The 24050-nt window shown below is 43.4% G+C and overlaps 1 protein-coding gene across 2 annotated transcripts in view; it reads left to right on the forward strand.

The window, feature by feature from the left end:
* The window catches only part of SLC35F3 (solute carrier family 35 member F3), a 352895-nt gene that overhangs the window by 319180 nt on the left and 9665 nt on the right, over positions 1-24050 (forward strand). For both annotated transcript variants that reach the window (XM_081824293.1, XM_081824294.1), the window contains one exon: positions 18958-19177. In XM_081824293.1, coding sequence (XP_081680419.1) covers positions 18958-19177 — 220 coding nt within the window. The remainder of the gene's footprint in view (positions 1-18957; positions 19178-24050) is intronic.

Raw genomic sequence — 24050 nt, forward strand, 5'->3', positions numbered from 1 at the left:
TAATTTGTGTTCACAACAATCAGGGTCTTCTTGCATCCAGGAAACAGAAACGACTATAGCTGGATCTGGTACTTACCAAATACACTGTAAGGCAAAAGCCAAGAAGTATCAGGAGCCATCGGCTGTCTGTATATGTATAGGATGGCGGTCTATATGCATAGAGGACACAAAGGAGCTCCAGGTTTCAAGGCGGGATGAGAGCAACAAGGGAACACGAGGTGAAGAGTGGTGAGGGCAATGCCGGCTGTCTTGGCTTCAGGGACACCGTAGCTCACAATCTCAGCCACACCTGCCTGGGCTTGGCTGCAGGTCTGGTGGCTCATGCTTGTGTGTCTTGGGATGAGGTGGGCAGGGACTTGGGAGACCTTGATTCATCCATCCCTGTAGACATGCTCCCAGCACCTGTCTGCTGCCTTTTGTGCCGAGTTTTGACCACTCAGCACGTTTAGAGCCTTGGCAAGCATAGCAGTGGTGGAGGCTGATCCCTGCCAAGTGGCCGAGCACAACAGGGAAGCCATCTACTCCTGAGCTGCAACCCTCTGCAGACCAGTGGGGGTCTCAATTCTGGGCTTGCAGGGAGAACATGGGCAGAGAAGATTTTGGCTCGCTAAGTCATCTGCTTCCTGAATTGTCACCCAAAACTGATGGAAATGGTTGTGGGGGTTGTGGGGCTTGTGGGGCATCCTGGAAGGCCAGGATGGACATGAGAATCTGGTACATGGTGCATCCCAAAGGCTCCATGTGAGAGGAGAAGGGCCCTGCCCATTTGCAGTGCAGGGCCTGGGGTCCACACTGGGCTGAGGTTAATATTCCCAGGTAAAGGCTCATCACTGGTTGGGGCAGCCCCTGGGATCAGAGAGGAAGGAGCCGTGCAGGCTTGACCCATCCTCCTGCTGCCTCGCAGACCAGAGCCTTCCTGCAGCGGTACCCGGGCCTCTGTTCCAGGGAGGTACTACCAGCTCTAGACTTTTAATCCACTAGGATGTGAATCCCATATTTATAGATGATTGACTATAAAAGCATCATCTGAACTGGTCCTGCATTTCACTGATGAAAAAAAAAAAAACCGAGACCTAGAGACATATGGCTTATTAATTTTTCAATTAAAGATTTCTAAGGCCTAGGTTAAAGGTAGGTAGGTTTCCTTATAAATCATAATATGCTTATAGAAATGTCTTGTTTTCTTGTTCTGTGACTGTATTTTTCACAATGGATTTATGATGATTCGTGACTAATAATGTTGCTAGGAAAAAATAATGAACACTTCCACATAAGGTTCCTTTTTTCTGTTTTTTGCTTTTTTTTAAGACTAGAGAGGTAAAATTTAAAGTTATTTTTCCCTTCGTAGAATGTAGGTTATGAACAACTTTCACTCTCTCTTGAAAAGTGTCATAAATTATGCTGACAGGTTTTAAATCTCCAAAATCTGCATATGATTATTTTTAATTCTCACTTTATTTTGTTTTCTGTCACACAGTCATTTAAAAAGGGTCTTGATTAGCTTCAAATACTGAAAAGCTGATTAGATGGGCAATATATGCTTCACCGAGATGTTTCCATGTAAACAGAATACTTATTTTTAAAAGGTGAATAAAGTAACATTTTTTTACAGACTGCCCACAATAGACTAAAATCAACGTGTGCTCCAAAAGCAAAAAAGGAAGGAAGGAAAGAAGGAAGAGAGAGAGAGAGAGGGAGAGAGAGAGAAAGAAAGAAAGGAAAGAAAGAAAGAAAAGAAAGAAAGAGAAAGAAAGAAAGAAAGAAAGAAAGAAAGAAAAGAAAAGAAAAAGACAAGACTCCTAAGTTTTATTATTACCAGGTTTCCAAAAAGGGCACCCAAGCAAGATCCTGCCTTGAGACACCTCTGCCCCCCACGGCAGATGGGGTTATTTTACTTTGAAAACCTTCACTTTCCTAGAAAGTGTAGACTGTCGGTCTCACACAACCAGAGCTGTCTGGAACTGGGTGCTTATGGACTCTGGATGAACAGAAAGGAGCCATAACTAGGAATTGCAGTAAGACAGGAAACAGAAACCCCATCAAGAAGACTCTGGGGTAAACAGGACTCCTGAGAACAACAGCTCCTTGGGTGCAGGTCTGAGTCTAGTATGGGAGGAAACCAGAGCAGGAACTCAGTTGTACCCCAGAGTTTTCTCTAAGCTAGAGAAATACCCCAAAGCAAGGACAGCTTTCTCTCAGCCATTTTTTTTTTTATCCTTGAATCTCAGGGAACCACCAGTGACTTCCTCAAGGGTAAACAATGTGTGTCTTCAGTCAGTAATGCAGGGCCAACCAGTATGTATTTAGGCAGCTCCTAAGGTCCAATCTAATTTATTTTTCAAAGGAACTACTGGTGTGTGCCATGGAAATCCATCCAATTCTAAAGCAGTCTCTACTGTTCATTTGGATTGGGCAGTTATGGTTGTGTGTGTAAGGGAGACACACACACACACACAAAGAGGAAAACAACCTTCAAAATCAGTAGACACATATCCACACATCAGCGTCCTGATGCCAGCCTTGAAAAGCTACACAGTTAATATAAATCAGTTCTTTCCACAATGGCACAGTATGGAATTAGCCCTAGCTCTGAGCATCTCTGTCCTTGAGAGACAACAGAATTTCATTTCAGCTCTTGTGAGATTGTTCTCCTTAGTAACAACACTGATTTTTCAGCCCCTCTTGAGTTTGTGGCATCTTTGCTTTACTCTAGGTTCAAGATCAAGAAAACACAGCCTGTTCATCTAACACTGAATTACACAAATCTTCACATCTCTTCAGTTTGAAGAAAGCTGCTTTTTAAAAGCAGAAATCTGTTGATAAAGCCAAAGGGGTAGCCTTGAGGCTAACTTCCCTGAATTTTTCTTTATAAAGATAAATTTATGCCCATGGTTTTAAATAGCTTTGACACATCTCCTGAAAATAGCAAAGAGCATTGCCCACACATCTGCATAATTAGTTGCAAGGAATATACCCTGAATCCACATGCCCACTTCTGCAAAATCCAGAGAGGCAGGTTCTTTGCACTCAGCGCTACACACACACACACACACACACACACACACACATACACACACACACACTGTTTGATGGTCACTGAGCCTGAAGCAGCAAGGGAATCATTGCAAAGAGCCCTGCTTTGTTTTTTCATTCTGTCCTCGCCAGCAGGGTGGGTGAAGAGCTACTCATTCCATGATAAAGATAGTCCACTTTACCTGGCACATCACCCACCACTAAGGTTTCACTAAAATAAATGCAGAGAATGGGGAAGTGAATCAAATCCCTTGGTTCTAGACTCAGCTCTGCTACTAACCAGCTCCCCAGCCCAGGGCAGAGCTTGTCACCTCTGTGCCTGAGCTTGCCTATATTTAAAATAAGGAAGCTGGGTCTCTCATGTCCCTGCCAGCACTGATAGTCTGCAGTTCTATGATAGTCACTTGCTAAACTTTCTAGCAGTATAAATGTACTGGCATTGGCAAAATACGTCTAAATATCAAGATCTAAGTTGTGTAAAGTATTCACCAATATCTGTTGAGTACACTTTTTGAGTCAGGAGCTGTCCTAGGTCCTGACGGGTGCTAAGGTGACTAGGACACAGGCTCCTTCTTCCAGGAAGAAACCGGTGGCCTGTTGGAAGAGACACTGATACAAAAAGTATTATAAAAGTCTGTGGAGATGTGAGGGAGGTAGGCCAAGAGGATTAGGGGGCCAGATTTGCAGGGTGCCTCCGGGGAGCTAGAGGTAGAAGAGGAAGCCCTGGAGGAAGAGATACCTGGTGCCTCCATGAAGGGGACAGCAACAGAGGAGTGACTCCGAACTTCTGAAGCCCACGGGAGTGTGGCCTTACGCAGAACTGAGCCCAGCCAGGTAGAGAGAAATGCCTCGGTTCCTAACAAGGCAGGGTCCCCTTTCTGTGCTTTGCTCTCCAAGCTGGGTTCTGTGACGGGAGCTCTTCCTTCCTGCAGCCAGCTTTAGCAGACAGATTATAGGACAAGATATTGCTCGTGCTTCTCTGAGAGAGGCCAAGGACAGCAGATGATATTAACATGCATGATAAAGGGACTAAAGTCAGGCTAAAGACCTTTTAGAATCCTCATAGTGTAACTTAACTATCCCATTATGCTATTTTTGAATATCTGTGGAGTGGATCTATGAGACAGCTATATGAAATATCTCATTGTACACTACATTACTCCCTTGCAAAGCTTGGGCTCTGAAGATTGCCATTCTGGCCACCGACCTTTCCAAAATGCCATTGCCATTCAGGTGACAGATGCAGAGAGCACCTGTCTGGTCATTGATCCAGGCCTCAGTCTCAAGCCTTGGACTTCCCATTGCCACAATGGGAGACAGCCTGAAACAGAGAGGGAGGGCTGCTCACCCAAGGTCTTCAGGAAATTTGATCAGATTTTTGGAGTTTCTACAGTCATCATGTCTCCACACTGATAGAATCTCAGATACCTAAAGGATGGTATGGGAGAACAAAAGCAGGCAGTGTTGGAGCCCCCAGTTCTTCTCTTGTTGAACAAGTATTAGAAGCATCTTCCTTACTGTGAGCTAAATAGGCTTCTTTCTACCACTCCAAAGCCCCGAGCAAATAACCACCCACTGGGAAGAAAGTGAGGTTGGCCAGCAGGTGAATGCAGGCATCTGCTAAGGCTATGGGATTCAATTCTGGGACTCTGAAGCCACCATCAGATCCCATATCACCCCACCCTCACAAAGTCTGAGCTCCAGCTTCTTTTAGAAAGCCAAGGAAAGGTCTGCCAGATCTGCCATGCCTTCTCCACCCTGTGATAAAAATGCTGTTGGGTCATGTGTTGTAAAAATGTATTCCTGGTTCAACTCTTTTGACAGCTTAGCAAAACTCAAAACAGGTCATTGCTGAAGTAGAAGTAGCAAAAAAAAAAAAAACCCAGCGGCTGTTATTTTCTGGGACCTGTTGAACCAGTGCTTGGTGCTTCTCAGGGGGATATGCTTCATTAAAGCAGGTTGACTTTCCTGAGCCACTGGTTCCATTTCAGCACTAATGACTCTCATAAGAGCCCACGTCCAGCCTGTTGATCTCCTCCCTGCACAGGAGAAAAATCCCATCCTGCCAGAGATGGTCCTACATGCCTTTCTGCTACAGAAAACCTTGTCCAATCTCCTGGGTTAAGTAGACTGTCGCAAACAAGAATTCTCAGAGGAGCTTTATTCCATGCAGTAGGGAATGAACTCCCTACAGCAGGCAGAATAGTTTCTAGTATTGAGAGCCTGTTTCAGATTGGGACGAAATGCACAGAAACTCTGAGAGCTCATCTTTCCTAGGTGGCCGAGCTACGTCAGTTGGCACTTTAGTCTGCACACAAATGGAAGCTGTGGGTCATCCTGTCTTTGATGCTTTGATCTTCACCTTTGGCATAGAATGCAGAATTTCTTCATTCTGACTAGCATGTTAGCCAGGAGTCATATGGACAAGATGATGTTCACTCTCTGTACTTTTCAGATACTTCTGCTGTTTGACTGTGCATGCAAAAGAACCAGCTAAGCCCCAAACAAAGAACAGATTCCTGTGGAGGAGGCTTTGAAATTCCTAGTTAGTGGGACATGTATGCAACCTGTACTTTTTGAATATTCCCTCTCCAAGACATGCTTAAAGCTGGACTGTTCCTAGGAGGAAGTCTCAGGGACCAAAATTCTTTGTATGCTGTTAATGCCCTCTATTTATCTTGGATCACTTTCCAAAAAGGACATTGTCAGTAGCATCATGGAAGACCTATTTTTTCTGCCTCTAAATGACTCAGGCATGTGTTTTTAGAACTGACCAATAATAATAAGATAGATAGATAGATAGATGATAGATAGATAGATAGATAGATAGATAGATAGATAGATAGATAGTAATGAAAACACTGTTAACCAAATGCTGGGATAGCATTATGTTGGAAGGATAGCAAAATCTGCTACAGAAGGGATGATATGTAACATTGAAACATACTCATGGAAAATGCAAACACACTTTCACTTACTTATGAGCAGTAATGGCTTACATGGGAAAACCATTCTACTTAAAATTCCCCAAAAGATATCTTAACATTTTCAAAATAAACAAAAGCCTGATTCGTTACTTTGGTAACTGGTCTCTGCTGCTTCTGTTTGCTTAAAGCTCTAAATAAATGCAGCGGGGGAGAAAAGAGGAAAAACATTTGCCCAATAGTTCACTACTTCTAGCTGGAAGCCACTCTTAACTTTTGCCTGTTAGAAAGATTTTGTTTTCTAATATCAGAATCTCAAGGTTGAAAAACATTCAATTTCATAGAGTCCAACTTTCCTGCTAATGCCGGGGTGAATATCTTTTATAACCACCTGACAGTCTTCTTCTTGATACTGGATGAAGATATCAAGTGACCCAGGCCATATAAATATGCTATGCTGCTAGGCCATTCTGCCATCTATTTTCAATAAAACCCTGCAGTAGATGCTGATGTCTGGGAAACTACCCCTTGAATGCAAAGTGATCATCCAAGCACACCACAGGGGTCTGGAACCTCATTCTCTCCATGGCACGTGTTTTCTTTATAATACCAGATATGCCCTAATCGTGTGAGTCAGTGGGTAATTTTATAAATGCTTGAGTCATCTGTAATTCCCCCCAACTTTCTATTATGAATACAGTGATCCTTCAGGAAAAATTCTAAAATTTGTAGAAAATTATAAGCATGAAGATATTTGTCACCTTTTTTATTATAATAAAAAAAATTGGGAGCAATGTAGTATCCAACTATGTAGTGAGACAGTCACACTATATTCACCAGCCCTAATTTGATGCAGAATATCACCAGAATATCTATGCAAGTATCCGTCAGAAGGTCACCAGCTCCAGTTCTACACAAAAACAAATCCAGTAAGTAGAAAACCATCTGATCCCAAGGGAACATTCTTAGGAGACATTGTCAGTTAAGAAACAAGATATCGCCTTGCATGTGCATGATGATCACATGTGGGTAGACACATCTATATGGGGGAAAGAAAAATATGTCAAAATTTCATCATGAGTAACACTACTTTTCTCCTTTCATATTTTTCTTTTACACTGTTCTATGTTTTTAAAAATTCCTTTAAGAAAGCAAACAAAATGTTCCACAAAGTTAGCCTTTTTAAAATTAAGCCCATTGTAGAAAAGAGGAATCCAGCTGGGTCATTTCTTGAAATTAAAGTGCAGCCTCCTGTGGGCCCTGAACTTAGGTTTTCTTTAATTTGAATATTTGCCTTTATTTCTCCTTCCTCTTCACCAGATAGAGCAGGCACAGGCCATCCCCCAATGCCTATATCCATTCATCATGATTCTTTAATTAGGGCCTTTAAGGTGAAGGAGTTATTTTACATCCTTAATCACAATGTGGATAAGTTCATTACTTTACTATATAATTTGAATTATATATAAATATCTGTGTGGTAAAAAATAGTGTATCCACTTCTGTTTGACTCTGAATAGGCTCTTCTCAGAAGGCACAAACCTATCATGGTGGTTGACTCTGAGGAGATCTGGGGCTTGGGGGTTAGGAGCAGAAGATAGTTAATTTTCAGGACCGTTCTGTAATCCAAGTTGGTTTTTTTACCATATGGAAGTTTAAGAACGGTAACTAAAGCAAAACAATCATTATGATTAAAATCTATATCTATCTTAGCTCTGACCACAACCCACATGAGTAGGTCGCTCATTGGCTTTTCCAGTCCCCGGGGTGAGGTCAGTATTTCAGTCCAGTTTTTTCTGTCCTGTGATTGTATCTTCTCCTCTTTTCTGGCTTTCGTATGAGGTTCCAGCCTCTGTCTATAAATGTCTCCATGAGAGACTCTTCCGTTTTGAGGGCTTGGCTATTCTTGCCACAAACCTAATTAGCTCTTTTTTTCTTCTTCAGTGAATGCTTTTCTTTTTTATAATGATGAAGGAGCTCTTTCACCTCATGAACCTCATTTTGGATAAAAGAAGTAACTTACAGGCAAAAAGTCCTACCCTAGGGAAAAAAGATATATCTTTGATTTAGGGCACTCCTAACCTCCCTCGTCAGTTCTCTACTCCCACAAAATGGCGGCACACGCAAGCTCTGGAAGATGGGCAGGAGCTTCCTCCCAGCTTCACTCCCTTGTTTTCCTGTCTCCTTATGTGATAGTTGCAAAGCTATGGCTGACATCACCTTTAAATGCATTCATAGTGCAAATGCATCAGCACCTGTTTTGGATTAATCTTCTTGTTGGAAGTGAGTGCTGGTAATGGACTAGAAAGTGAGATCCTGTCCCTGTTTTCCTAGGGATGCACTGATCTGGTGGTTTGCATTTTTGAATGAATGACCATGGCTCAGCTCAGGGACTGCACTTAGAGTACTTGTAGGATGAGGTAACTTCTTGGAATTCCAGACAAAATAAAAATTTTTTATTTCCTAAAATCTTGATCAAGCTGATATATAAATCGGCCACAAACAGCAAGCATATTGCCTTTCAAACCAGTCACAGAGTGAGTAGGTGTAATATTTCATCTGAGATTCTACAAGCTTGCCCAACCCACTTGGCTTTTTCTATGATGCCTCTGTTCATGTATGAATCAAGTAGGCGGTCTTTTGTTCATCTGCTGAAGGCAAGCTATGCAGCAGGTCATCTTCCAGTGTAGCAGAAAAGATAGCCTCTGTCCACAGGGGTATGAGCCCATCCCATCTACCACATGCCAAGGGATTCTGGCATTTCCCAACGTCTCCTTGGGAGGCTGTGGTAGAAATGCAGTTCTGTTCCAAGAGACAAGTTTCCTTCCCATTTGGTTCCCAGAGATCATGTTGCTGAATAATACTTTGGGAATTTATCCTGCATCTCTATGTTCCCACCTACCCCCTGCCTATCCCAACTAATGCTCTCTTGATTTACTCTTTTGATTTTTTAGAACCTATTTTCATTTCTTCCTTATCACAGTTTTCTAGTTTTTTTATTCTTTGATTAGTTGCCTTCTTTTAATGCTTCCATTTCTTTATTCTTTTTAATGTCTTCTGAGCCAGAACCCACACAGTGACTGTCTTTTGCATATCAAATATATTGAAATGACATTTTATCTCAACTGAGTGTATTCCTTAAGACCTTGCAAAGGAAGGAGAAAAAAGGTATAACTGGGATAATGGCTCCAATTTTGCTCTGCTAATATTTCCAAGCATTATTTTTATTTTCAATAAATACAGTTTGTATTTGTGAATGAAGGGAAGCCCAAATTAGTCATTTAGTTTAAGTTTTTTTATTTTATACATTATTCCGTCAGTCTTTATGATTTTCGATCTCCTACTATGTATGCATTTGTCCCTGAAATTGGATAATACATTGTATCACCACCAATATATACTAATAGTAATGCAAGCTTATTTTAGTGCAAGCTATGGACAGAGATGGTGGGAGTCAAAAACATTGGCTGATGGAATTATTCTTAATGAGCCTACAGAAAGAGCCTAGTACAGAGATTTGAGCCATAGGTACAAAAGCAGGCCAGAGTTGCTCAATACAGAGAGATCCAGAAGAAAATCAGTAGTCTTCCTATCTAGTGCTCAAGACTGGATTTGTTCTCTAAGGATCTAAGCTATGTGCTGAGCTTCCTGCCCTGGCACTGAATCACATCTCCCTGGCACCATGCTGTGTTCAGTGGATCTCTGCCTGGTGTCAGCGGGCCTGTCCTGCATGTCCTCCAAGACAGATTGACATGGTTTTAACAGTGGGCCCTTTGGAAACCAGCATTAAGTTGTTTCTGACCCGGAGGTCCTTACAAAATGTATGAGTCTATGTGCCACAGGGACTTTCCATACTGTTTGCACCAAACTTCTTGGGTTGCTCCAGCCCCCTGCTAGCATAAAAGTAGCCCATGTGTTTGCCTCACATTTTTTTGTTGTTGTTATTTTTCTAGAATGTGAGATCTTGCTCATACTTTCTTTCAGCAAGTACTATCCTAATGGTTTCTATTTAAGGGTAGTTCTTGCACGTGAACAAACTTAAGAGTCTGATTTCTCACCTCGACATTGAGTTGTCTGGGGTGCCTTAGCATCTGCAGAAGTGACATTCCCTCTCTCTTAACCCCCACCCCACCTACTTTCTTCAGAGACTGCATTTGGACATAATCAATGAAACTATGTATTTCCATTTCCATCTTCATGAATGGTAGTAGGAATCCTCTACTTCAGAAGTCAGTCACTCTAAGATTTTTTTTTTCTTAACATGACAAGAAAGTAAAACACCAATTTGCACAATATCTTTAAGTAGATCAAATAACCAAGTTCTGGAAGTGACAAGATATTAAATAATCTGGACTCTAACTTAAAGAGTCCTATCTTTGTGGCGCCTGGGTAACTCAGTAGGTTAGGCATCCAACTCTTGATTTTGGCTCAGGTCATGATCTCAGGGTCGTAAGATCAAGCCCTACATTGGGCTCCACACTGGGTGGGGAGCCTACTTGGGATTCTGTCTCTCCCTCTCCCTCTGCCCCTCCCCCACCTCTCTCTCTCTCTCTCTCTCTCTTTCTATCTCCCTGTTTAAAAAGAACAAAAAATAAAAATAGAGAGTCCTATCTTTGATAATCTATAGTCACCTGGCTTAATGGTGGCATTAGCTATGTTGCATTTAAGCTATAGCTGTTTCTATAAAGTTTTCCTTCAGGAAATTGTCTTTTTTTCTCTTTCATTTTAAACATTTTAATACAATGAACAAGACAAACACACATACATCAAGAAAGTAACACACACATAAATACACACACACACCGACTTAGTACCCCTTTCACATTTCTTTGCATTAATTCTCTGAGAATACCAATGTTCTGGCATAGCCAGAAATAGGATGACACTTGACACTAAAGGTGGAGGATATCTATAGGTTTCATTGGTTTACATTTGAAATTTTTTTTACCTTTTAAAACTAATTTTTTGGATATGAATTACATTGGAGAATTTGGAGTACATACACTCGAGATAACTGGTAAAAATGCATATTTCTGGCCTTATCCCCCCAAATTCTACTTCAGCCATCTGGTGTGGAATAGGAATTCACTTTGTCCACAGGTGTTTGTAGAATACTTACGATGCACCGGGCATTATTCTAGGCTCTGGGGATTCAGCAGTAAATGAAACAAAGTTGCTGCCTTCATGGTATTCCTATTTTTGCTGAAAGAACAAAGACAATTAAAACAATGTGAACGTAAAATATGTCACAGAGTGTGAGTCCAAGTGATGAAGAAATGAGGGGGTGGTTGAGGTAGTGATGTCACTGTTTTATAGAAGGGTCTGGGAAGGCCTGTCTGACATTTGAGCAGAGACCTGAAGGGGTGAGGGAGAGAACCATGCGCCAACCTTCTCTCAGATTTACATTTTTTACCCTGATATCATATTGAGTAAAAGAAACCAGACACAAAAAAGTAAATAATGTATGGTTCCATCTTTATAAAGGAAAAGTAAACTATTGAAACAGAACTCTCCATGACGATTATATTTAGAGGAGCAGGTAATGACTAAGAGAGGTCACAGAGGAAGTTTCTGGAGTGCTGGCATATTCTATATCTTGGTGGAGAGGGTGTTACATGTATGATTTTTCTTTATAAAAATTAATCTTTGTGCACTTGAAGAAATATACTTTATATTTCAATTTTTTAATTTACGTCTAAAAAGGAAAGACAAGGAAACAATTACATTTACAATATCATCAAAAAGGATAACATACTTAAGAGCAAACTTAACCAAGGAAGTGAAAGATGTGTATATGGAAACTACACAATATTCCTGAAAGAAATTAAAGAAGACACAAAACAAAGGGAAAGACATTCAGTGTTCATTGATTGGAAGACTTAATATTGATAAGATATCAGTAGTGCCCAAAGTTATCTACAGATTTAACACAACCCCTATCAAAATTCCAACAGCATTTTTTTTCAGAAATAGAGTAATCCATCTTGAAATTCATATCGAATGTCAAGGAACTCCAAATAGCCAAACTGTGTTGAAAAAGAAGGACAAAGTCAGAGGTTTCACATTTCTTGATTTCAAAACTTATTGTAAAGCTACAATAATCAGAACTGACACGAAGTGTGATACTGGCCTAAAGACAGATTTAGAGACCAATGGAATAGAATAGAGAACCCAGAAATAAACCCTGACATACATGGTCAAACAATTTTTGACAAGGATGCTAAGATTATTCAATGGGGAAAGGACAGTCTTTTCAACAAATAGTGCTAGGAAATGTTGTGTTATGTAGATTTTACCACAATTAAAAAAAAATTTTTTTTAAAGAAAGAAAACAAAGAGAGACACAGAGAGGCAGCATGAACTTTTGGATCCAAACTTAGGTGCACATGAGAATCCTTTGGAAATTTTTAAAAATACAGTGCAGTCACATTTTAATGCAAATTCACAATAACAAAATATAAGGATGACTAATGTTTCATTTATGCATAAAATTTCAAATAATATGGCTCCCTCAAGATTTTAAAAAGTTAAACAAGAATCACAATATCAACTCTGGGAGCCCAAGGGAACTAGAAATGCTAGGTTACAGTGTTAATATTAGCTGGCAGACAGAAATACAGTATACTGTGGGAAAACTTATCAAGGTTTGTAAATTTTGAACTATGGAATGTTGTCAAGAATGTACCCCTTCTATAAACTGCACCATTCTCTATAGGATTCTAGGCCCCTTACTAGACAATTTGATCAAGTATATCTAGGGTTGAATCCAAGCAATCCATATTTTTAAAAGATCCCTGGAATGTCTAAGACTAATGGTCTATGAATCATTGTTTAAAAACCACTGGTCCTCCATAAAACAATAAGCACATTCATTCTGTGTAAAAAAAAAAATTATTGACATATATTATGTCTTAGGCTATGAGAATATAAGGTGAAACAAAAGTATAATGACCACATGGAGCTCAAGTTTAGTGAAGAAGTCAGATTATTAAATAAGCAGTTATAGTAAAGTGCAGTTATAACAGAGGATACTGTTTATATAATAAGGAGTATAGGGCATGTGGGGAGCACATATCAGGGGCACTTCACTGAAGGGGGCATATGAACTGGTGCCCAATGGATGGAAAGAAACCAACCAACCAAAGAGGGAAAAAGTAAGAGTGTTTCCGGAAAAAGAAATAGAGAATCCATTGAGACCTAGAGCAGAGTTGAAGAAAGAGCACTGAATTCACAGAACTAAAATGAGTTCAAGGTGAGGGAAATTCAGAGTAAGGATGGAGAAGTGGTGATGCATAAAGCTAAGGGTAAGGCCAAGTCAGGAAGGACCTGGCAAGCCTGGTGGGGAGCTTGGCCATTATCCTAAGGGAAAGTGAGTGGAGAGGAGGATCTCTCTGGCATGGAGAATGTGGTGGATTGGATTGGAGAAGAGACAACAGTGGAGAGAAAAGCTCAGTTAGGTTTTAGCAGCAGTGGTCCAAGGGAGAGAGGAAGAGGCATGGGCTGGAGTAGTGGCCACGGGAACGAGATATTTAGAAGCAATAATCTGTAGGCCTTGGTGATGAATTAGATGTGAAAAGGGAAAAGAAGTTAAGAATGATTTCCAAGTATGTAGCCTGGGTAGAAATATGAGTCATGGTACCATGTTGTGATTGAGGGTTGAGGGGGAAGATATCGCATCCATTTGGGAAGGCCGAATTTGAGGTATCTGGGATGTCCAGGATGCAGGATGGTATCCAATAAAAGAAGTGTCTTAACTAGAGATTCATCAGTTGAGCTTTGAAACCAGAACAGTAGGTGAGTTGCTCAGTGACTGTTTGCAGGACAAAGAGAGGAAGAAGTAGAAGAGAAATCTAGGAAAACACCAAAGAAGTCACCCTAAGGAAGCCTTGGAAGTGTGTGGAGAGGTTGGAGAACACCAAGAGGGGTGTGCTGAATTGGAAGCCAAGAAGGGTGTTTCAAGGAGGAACAGTCAACAATGTCAAAGGCTTCCAAGAGAAAGATGAACACCGGCAGGTGCCTATTGGATTTAGCAGTGCAGAGCTCATTAGTAATCATCCCAAGGGTGAGTGGTGGGAGCTGACACAGGGTTAGTAAGCTGAAAAGCGAGAGAGGCAGTCATGGCGGACGTGAGTGCAGACCACCATTCTGAAAAACCTTGGCTCTGAAAGAGGGGATGAGGGAGGACAGAGGGCTGACAAGATGCTTGCTTTCACTTGGGGGTGTATTTTGGTGAGGCTTAGACCTATCTAAATGGTGATAGAAAGGACCCAAAAGAGAGGGGGATCTTTGAGTGTTCAGTGGAGAATGAGCACAGGCCTGGCTCCACCACCGTCTGAACTTGAGGGCATTGTTTGATCTGTCTGGGCTCTGGCATCTTTATCTGTAGCTTCTCTGTATCTGTGGTTTTCAAACTGCACTCCTCAGAACTGTCTCAGAGCACTCATGTGTCAGCTTTAACCACAGCGACTTGACCTCTCTCTTATGTGTTTTTAAACAGTTTTTTATTTCTAGCAATTTAATACATATACATACTTTGGAAAAGCGAAATAGCAGTAAAAGAATCCTTAAAAAACAGCAACCCCTGTCCACACCTGTTCACTCTCAGCCACTCCTAATTCTTGTGGTATTTATGCCAATTTATGTAAATTAAAGTCTTATCTCCATATTTCTTAAATGTAGACATCTATTGATTTCTGTCCCATCCTATGCCCAACTCTCCCAGGTTCCGATCCTTCCAACATAATGCTATCCCAGCGTTTGGTTAACAGTGTTTTCATTATTATAAGCATGCAAATATTGCTCACTGACTCTTGTCTCCTTTTGTGAACAATCTGTCATTTCTCCTGCCAGTAACATTTGCCTCTTTTGTCTCGTTTACCTGATTTCCATTAATGATTGCTGTTTTTTTTCCTAAATGTTCTGCCATCTAAAAAACCTATCAATATACTCCCTGTGCTGGTGTAATCACAAGACTTCCTGGAGACTCCACTCCCAGAGACCTACGTGGTCTGCCATGGAGCCTCCTTTTGGCACTAGCTTTGACTCTTGGCTGTGTCAGAGCCATGCCTTCTGCTGCCATACCTTCCGCTTCCTTGGTTTACACCCTGGTGTTGGTGCAGCCTGTCCTCTAGTGGCATGGGAGTCGATGTTTTCGAGTACTGCATAACTGAAAATATCTTTATTCTACCATCCCATTTGATTGATGGTTGGCTGGTTATAGAATTCTGGTTTGCAAAAAAAAACTTTCCCTTGAAAAATGTTAAGGTTATTATGGTTTCGCTTCCATTTTGGTTGTTGAGATGTCAGATGCTATTACGATTTCCTACCCCTTGGACCTATGGGTTTTATTTCTCTTGGGAGCTTTTTATTGTTATTTTGATCCCTCATGTCACAAGTATGTGCATTGTTTTGGTTCTTTCTTCATTCATTTTTCTTGGTGCCTGGTAGGCCCTTTTGTTATGAAGATTCATATCCCACATTTCTTTTTTTTTTTTTTAAGATTTTATTTATTTATTTGAGAGAGAGAATGAGATAGAGAGAGAGAGCAGGAGAGGGTCAGAGGGAGAAGCAGACTCCCTGCTGAGCAGGGAGCCCAATGCGGGACTCGATCCCGGGACTCCAGGATCATGACCTAGCCAAAGGCAGTCGCTTAACCAACTGAGCCACCCAGGCACCCCCATATCTCACATTTCTAAAGAACTTTCTCGATTTATGTATTTTATAATTTTCTCCACTTCATTTTTCCCATTTTGTCTTTCTGGAGTTTCTTTTAGTTTAATATTGGACTTTCTGGCTTGACCTTCTAATCTTATCTTTTCTCTCTGTCTCTCTCTCTCGAGAAATTATCTTAGCTTTATATTCCAACTCTTCTACTTAATTTCTCTAACTTATCTATCCTTTATTTAATTTCCTTTTTATAGCCGTTCATTCCTGTTTCATTGATATAATTTCTTCTCTTTTCTCTCCGAGGATGTTCTCTCTCCCCCAACCCTAATTATAAATCCTACCTATCCTTGAAGGTTCAGCTCAAAATCCATATCTTGTATGAGGCCTTGTCCAATCGGTTCAAATCTCTCCACTAAACATGAATTCTATAGCATTTTTATATTCCACACCATCTAATATGTGATTATATTTAAACTTGCATTGCTTTCTGTTGAGGAAATCAGTTGTATCTCCCCGATCACACTATAATGTTCTCAAGAGCAGGGACTGTTTACTTGTTCTGCATCAGCCAGAGTGACTTGTCTAGAATTGTGAATATAACAAGTTATAAACAAGTGCTTACTGATTTGGAAAAAAAAAAATGATTGGCCATCTTAATTCCACCAAACCAGGCTATCCTAATCAGGGTTCTTTAAAGAATACCAAGAGCATAGGTATTTGCCAAATAATAGGACTGTAGAACTTACACATGTTTACAATTTTTCCTATCCTACACAGTGTTTCATTCATACCTAATTTAAGAGCAATATTTTAGTGACTTGCTTTTATTGACTCTTCCCTGAAACACTCAACTTAGTTTTTCATAGGAGAAACACAACTTTCTTTTCTCACATTTCATTGGTTTAGGAAATATTTAATAAATTATGCAGTTGAAATAACCAAGAACAATTGGCACAAGCAGGACTGGAAACAAACAACATCTAAATCTTGGCCAACACATGACTCAGTTGGTAGGAACCAAAGGGGTTAGGCATGCCGGAGAGTAACCTACGTGCCTTGGGCACTTAGCCTGCCAAGGAAGGAAGGGCATTCAACTGTCATGTCATTTAAGTGGAAAACAGTCAAGAGAGTATCTACTATACTTTATTCTTTGTATACCAAAAAGAGGTATCTGGAAGAAATGGATTTGTGCTCATCATCTCTCTTGGGTCCCTGTGCAATCAAGGGTACATGTGGGCAACCCAGCTGACATGGATTGGTGGACAGCCTTTGGTCTGAAAACAGCACTAGGCTCACTGGCTCAGGGGCCAATCATCTTTGTCTCCTTAGAACCAAGATCTCCCCACCTGAGCTGTACTCCCCACCATGAGTCTACAAAGGGCCAACAGAGCTCTGCTGGGCCCAGAAATCTTGCCTTTTCCATCTCCAGGATGGATCCCTCTTCGCACCACTTCTAAAACCATCACACTTTGGAAGAATCACACTTAGATTCTCAGAGAGGACATAAGGTTGTCCAAATGACTTTGGATGGCCCCTGCCACAATATGAATCATTTTTTATAATAGTCTGGGAAACTTGGAAATCCTACTTGCATTGTGGTCCCTTAAGAAGGGTAACCTCTAAGTAGAGTTAAAATAGGTTGACGTTAGGGACACCTGGCCTAGGCATCCAACTCTTGATCTCAGCTCAGGTCTGCGTCTCAGGGTCATGAATTCAAGCCCCACTTTGGGCTCTATGCTGGGCGTGGAGCCTACTTAAAAAAAATGTAAAATAGGTTGACATTAGTGGCGGGACAGAAGATTTGTATTTCCTGTTGATCATGCTAGAAGGACTGGCACCACTTTATAGCTACTGAAAATCCCAAACACAAAGGAAGCCATCCCTGGTCTTTGTTCTCGAGGGCAAGAAGACTGTTCTATGAACAGGGGCTTGAGAAAACCCCATAGAAAATACTGTATGAAAATCATGCAGCAACAGAAATATCAGCCTATCAGATGAGAGTTTTGTCTCTATAAAGTCAAACTGGAACCAATTCAGTTGAATTGGTTTCGTGGTAAATTTAGTGATTCGAACACTTTCCCTGGTGCTGGTTTAGAAGCCACATAGGACTCTGAGTTCAGTGAAAGGTAATGAGCTTCCTGTTTCTTCTGGGGCTTTCCCACAGGCGAGTAGTGAACAGGGGCAGATTTCATTTTGGGTTGGTGATAAGAACAAATTGAATTACATTAAAAATCACACCAAATCCCGTTTGACTCTTGCTTTTAATTTTCCTCCTTTCCCGCTGCATTTTAATCTTAAGTGACAGAGGCCGCAGCTGTTCTCCCAACGCTGGGGTATTTGGCTTATTTTAGTTTTATCTTTCCTCTCACTGACTCCCATCCTCACTTACTGATGCATCAGCTGTGCTGGGCCCTGCGTGTGAGCCTGGGTGTTGGCGGCCATAGGAGCCGTGCTCCTTGCTCATCTGTCTCCTTGTCTGGCTGTCAGCGCAGCAGAGCAATGACCTTGGCTCCCCAGCAGTCCAGGTCTGCAGACCAAGCCCCTCTCAGGGCTCTCTCCACTCTCTCTACCCCCCGGCCTCTTCTGTTGCCTTCTTCCGCTTTGGTTTTCAGAAATGGGTTTTCATACACTGATGGTCCTTCCCCTGGAATCGAGAATGACATTGAAAGCCTTCCTTCTATAGCTGTTTCCTCATCCCACTCTCTGTTCACAGAGGCTGAACTCTTGGACCTGTGCTAGTTTCTCAGGGGGCGTGGAGACATGAACTTCCATGCAGTGGAATAACGGATTCTAAAAACGGCCTCACGGGGAGAAAATGCATAGCTCATTAACACTAGTGGTATCGCAGCCAAAACATATTGGCTGCCTGACCACAAAGACAATTCTAGCCAGAGGCAAATTTTTAAAAAATACGTCTCAATGAGTTCTCTTCAAGTATTCTTCCCCCATGGTAGAGGTCTAGTGACTTCCTTCTCTTACCAAGCAAGTGACAGAATTCCTCAGTCAGTCACCATGGACCTGGGCCCTCTCTTCAGATCAGATAATCCCAACACGCCAGTGCCTTCTGTCTAGAACCATCAGTTCCAAATGTAGCATGAGCCCAAGGAATAAATCTATGATGTCAGATCACCGTGGGACATTTTCTTCAATGGATTAAAGCAACAGGTCGGAGACCTACTTAATAGATTTTCATTAAAAAAAAAAAAAGAATTTAAAAAATCAGAATAAACGGCTTGTACCCCCCTTCTAATTTGCTTTAAAAATGGGTATAGGGGAAAAATGGTCGGTCTCAACCCAAGAATATAATAACGCTGCCTCTCTTTCCTTGTTTTAGGGAGTGCTGTCGATTTTTTGGAGACAATGGCTTGACTTTGAAGGTGTTTTTTACCAAGGCAGCACCCTTTGGTGTTCTTTGGACACTCACAAACTACCTGTACTTACATGCAATAAAGAAAGTAAACACTACGGATGTCTCCGTGTTGTTCTGCTGCAACAAAGCTTTTGTGTTCTTGCTCTCATGGATCGTTCTCAGGGACAGGTTCATGGGAGTGAGGGTAAGTTCCTTATTATCTGTCTTCCTCCCTCACTCGGTCATGTCAACCAAAACCTGCCCATTGGCTTGCTTGGCTCCATGTGCTGCATCCTAAGCCTAAACTGCTGACCACTGTCCTGCCGATTTGCAGCAGAAAAGGAGCCTGGGTCTCCGTGTGCCTTGCAAACTTTCTTGCTTGCAAACCATACTTGACAAGCATTCATTAAAGCACCTTTCATTTCAAGCATTTCAGTAAGCATTCCCTAACGTGTGTGCCCGTCGGGGACCCAACCTGGGGATGGCGATGTTCTCCCCTCTCTACGTGCTCTCCCGCTCTCTCCCGAGGACAGCCGCACCCTGCCGCCCAGAGCTCTCTGCTAACCCTGTCCCTCTTTGCTTAGGATGCACCTGAAAGCAGGGGGATCCTTCCGCATCCACATGGACGGGCGGGCGGTCTCGGTGCGCCCCCTCTCTGGACTGTGTGTACAAAGCTGAAGTGGGCCAGAGACACTTGTGCTAAATCCAGATGGTGGACGGGCAGTTTCCTTCCCTCCACACCTCAGGTGAAGGGAGAGTGAGATTCTGTCCTCGAATTACCTCTTGTTGTCAGAACCGAGACTCAGCAAATCCCATTAAAATCTAGTCAAACTCAGCTAGTCAAATGTCTAACAGTGGTGTGAAATATGATCGTGTGGCACATACAAGGACTCACCCCGAATAAAAGGATCGAGGGGACAGTTCACGTTGACGGAATCCTGGTGGCTTCTGCTTGTCTCCCTCTAGTGGCCAAGAGCTGCTACTGCCCCATCACCACCTTGCCGGCAAACAAGGACAAAGGAAGATTTGGATTTGGCCTTGCAGCTAGTTCTCTTGTGGGGCGGAGCGGGGGGCATCACTAACTTCTTCCTGCACCTTCAGGCCCTGTGGGCAAGCCAGGCAGCTGAGAGCCCTTTTGATGGGCAGTCCCATTCCCCTGAACCGTGCTGGCACCTGGCAGGGGGCAGACTCCAGGGCCCTCTCTTACTTGTGTCCTTTGCTCATTGTCCTGGGAACAATGACATCACCCTGGTGGAGGATTCACACCCACCTAGTTACTCAAACAGCAGTGGGGACATGAGTCAACTGCTGAGGAGTATTTCTGGCTTGCAGTAGGGGGAAACTTTGTTTTGAGGCTTAATGTTAATTTTGGAATAAAAACTCACTCCCCTTGCTAACCACCCAGAAAAGCTTTCAGCAAATAAATGATCTCATGCATCTCCGCAAGAAATGTAGGTAGTTCCAGCAGTAATCTGTCCATCAGCCTGCCTGGCTGGACTCTGAAGACTCAGATGTCCTGGGGCCCGTGGTGACTTTATTTGGATGCAAAATCTCAAGGGAATTCATGAAACTTTTTGGCATGTTTCTGATGTCCAAAGCAAATTACAGAGAGGATCATGTTCACTGGGAAGAGAAACCCAGGTGAATTCTGCCTCTAAGCAGGATTTTTTTTTTTTTTTTGAGGTTAAGAGAAAGAGTTAGAAAATACTTGAAACCCTCCTAGGCTCAGAGGAACAGCATGGCACATCCAGATCTTCCCTTTGTTGCTATTCATGGCTAAGAGGGTTATCTCCCCTGATGTCCCTGACCTGCGATCCAGTCTGGCCATCCTGGCCACTTGGCCAGTTGGGTCTGTGCTGACGGCTGTATGCTGAACAAAGTCTTATGTTGAAGCCATCACTAGGCCGGCACTGAAATGAAAGTCTAAGAAGCTGGCGCTGCTGATGCAGTCGTGTAACCCGTAACGTACCGTGCGGTTGGGGGTCTCTCTAGCGATCATCACTCCTCTGGGAAGCATGTGACCTGCCATCTGAGAGCTTCCCACTCGAAGTCATGGCAGATTCCCCTCTTCTCATCTTTAAGAGTTCAGAGAGCTAGCAAAATCTGGGAGAGACCCCCTCAGTGGCCAGAGTGACGGGAAATTTCCCCTTGAGAACAGATGGAAACTCAGATCCCAGATAATATCTAACTGGTGCAAGGGTTCTCTTAGGTTTCTCTCAGACTGCTGGGTTAGCTGGCACAGAATTTCCAAAGTTTGAAGGGAAATGACACGGTCCACCTTACTGGAGGGCCAAGCATACGAGCCTGAGAGTCACACAGATAGAAAGAAGATGAAGGAGCCTCAGCATTATGTTTGTGGGAACAGACTGCACAGCGCACCTATGTTTATTAAGACAATGACTCAAATCACAAGAGCTGTGGTTCCTGCAAAACACCAACTGGTCCAGGTCCCGTGGACTGACCAGCAAGCAGCAAACATCTCACGCCAGAGAGATCCTGGCCACTTACAGCATCAGAGGTGGCCATCGAAAGGAGCCCAAGTTGACCACTGTGTCACCCTTTGACTCTGTGCTTTCTATGTGTTCCCTGGCTCTCCAGACGCAGGCTTTCTGACCCAACAGGGAGGTGCTCTCGCCTAGAGTCAAGTGGCTAGGGTTTGGATCTTGATTCCACTCTTATAAGCTGTTGGGCCTTGAGCAAGTTATTGAACGTCTCTGAGCCTCTGTTACCTCATTTTAAGGTAGATGAGTACTCGTTTTAGAGAAGAGTTGTGAGAATAAAATAAGATGGTGTATATCCGGTAACTGTTCTTTCTCGGTGTTGTTATTTCTGTTGTTCCTTCTCAGTTGGAGGGCTTTGTTGGATCAGCCCAGTACTTTTGGTGACCGTGTCAGAAGCTGATGAACGTCGAAGGAGGCAGTTTTGTTTAGCAAAAGCAGCACTAGAATGAGAGCAAGTAGAACTCGGGGGGCGTGAAGTACAGTCTCTACTATAGCCGAAGCCCACCCAGCTGTGCTCAGCAGCTGGACCGAGAAAGGGCGGTGGGTGAGACCATTCCCCCCGCCCCCACCCACAGCTCAGGGCACATGGAAGACGGGATCCTCCGCTTGCTGAGCAGCTAATCATAACTGCCCACAAGAGTCAAGACCCTCCAACCAGGAGGGACTGACGCAGAAACAAGGCACGCTGAGAGATCATTCACGTGGGCCCTTGAACCCCAGCAGCACATTCCTGGGGATCCTGTGCCTTTTCCAAGACCAGGTCCCATCTCGGGTTCTAGCCGATGTTTTCAATCTTTACAGTGCTCTCAGCGTCTCACGAGAGGCTGTCCCTGAACGGTAGCTCCAGCGTCTGATCCCGACTGCCTTGTGTTGGGGAGGCTGTCCCCTGCCACCCGAGCGCAGCACAGGGGAGGACCCAGAGCACATAGAGCCTGGGGGAGCACCGCAAGGCTCACGGCTAGCCCCTTCCCACGCCCTGAAATCAGAAGGGTCCACTAGACGATCCCACCAAACTCTAATAGTCTGCTGGATAAGAGCAGCCAGGAGCTGGGAGGGGAAGTCTATTTACAATTTGTCCTTTCCGTTCCTCAGAATTGCCCCAGATTGTACACATCCACAGTGCACCCCACGCGGCTCAGTCTGGCAGAGGGGCACGCAGTCCATCCCAGTTTGAGCAGAGTGGGGAGCTTGTCTGAGGGGTGGTCACACTCCATGCTGCGCCCACCTCTCTCATTCCTCCTTGATCCTCACGGGGTTTGGCTCCTTCCCCTCAGCCTGACATCAGAGGGGGAGCAGTGGGGCCATAAGGGATGTAGGACGGAGCCCCCGGGGGCCAGGCAGGCTACAGTGGGGTCACCATGTGAAGTGGGGCCACCAGTAAGAGGGTAATTGCCACACGCTGACCTTGGTGTCTCCTGCGCCTACATTTCCTCCCCCTCTAGCTAACTTTCCCACCACCCCCCCGGCCCTTCTCTGTGCTAGGGCTACTGTTACCCATCAGTCTGAAGCCCCGAGTCCCTGTTTTCGGACAGGTCAATGAGATACGTGGAGGGGGTGGTGGAAGGTGGGAGAAAGGAGAGATGGAGAAGTTCAGTTGTCTCCTTTCCTTTATTTTCTCCTCAAACTCAGCATTCTGCCCCAGGGACACCCTGATCTAGAAGATGGGGGGCGGGGCGTGTGAAACCACAGGACAGGCACCACTGGCCTTCCTGGAAAGTACATTGTAGTGCAGGAAATAGGCAGCAAACATTCCCAAGTGCAAACCAAGAACACCCGATATGTTATGATATGAATGTAAAATATACATGTCATTTTTAAGGATAGAACTGGGATCTTGAAAGGAACATCAGGCTTGAGGAAGGACTTCCAGGCTCTGCCCCCCAAACCCCCGTAGGGTGTTTCAGCTCTGCTCTGCTGTCAGGGGCATTAAGAATGAGCTTCGCTCCAGCACTTTGGGTGGGCCCCAGGCTAAGGCTAAGAAATTATCTTGGCTTTATATTCCAACTCTTCTACTTAATTTCTCTTCATGGGAGTGAGGGTAAGTTCCCCTGGTGCCACCTCTCACAATGACCTCCGGGCGCCTGGGCTCCTCAAGTGTGGCTTGGAGGGCTCTACCTCTTCCCCACCAACCCCTTCCCTCAGCTCTTCTGCACAGCACAGCCCCGGGGCAGTGGGGAGGGGGACGGGGAGCTTGCAGCCCTTTATTATTGAATCAGTAGAGAAGACAGAGAAAGAGGCTGGAGACCAGCCTTCTACGTCTTGAGGAGAAAATCAACCCTTGGGCTCCTTCATTTCCTTGAAACTTCAGCCCCAAGTTTGGAAAGATTCAAGCGCCTTTGGGGATGCACCAAATCATCTGAAATTCAGCTCTCTTCATCCCTCCCTCTTTTTTCTAGTTATTTCTCTCCCTGTGGCCTAGCGAGGTCAACCTGTTCCAAGCAGCATCTTTGCATTATGTGTGTCCCCTGGCCCAGAACTCTGCCTGCCTTGTCACTTACCCCTTTCTTCTCCTGGAAGGAAGAAAAAGTCACTTATTGTCTTACTATCTCTGTTTCTTTCTTTTCGTGAACAGTTGTA

This window comes from Leptonychotes weddellii, chromosome 6 (genome assembly GCF_054177405.1).
Source record: "Leptonychotes weddellii isolate Sample4059 chromosome 6, ASM5417740v2, whole genome shotgun sequence".
NCBI lineage: Eukaryota > Metazoa > Chordata > Mammalia > Carnivora > Phocidae > Leptonychotes > Leptonychotes weddellii.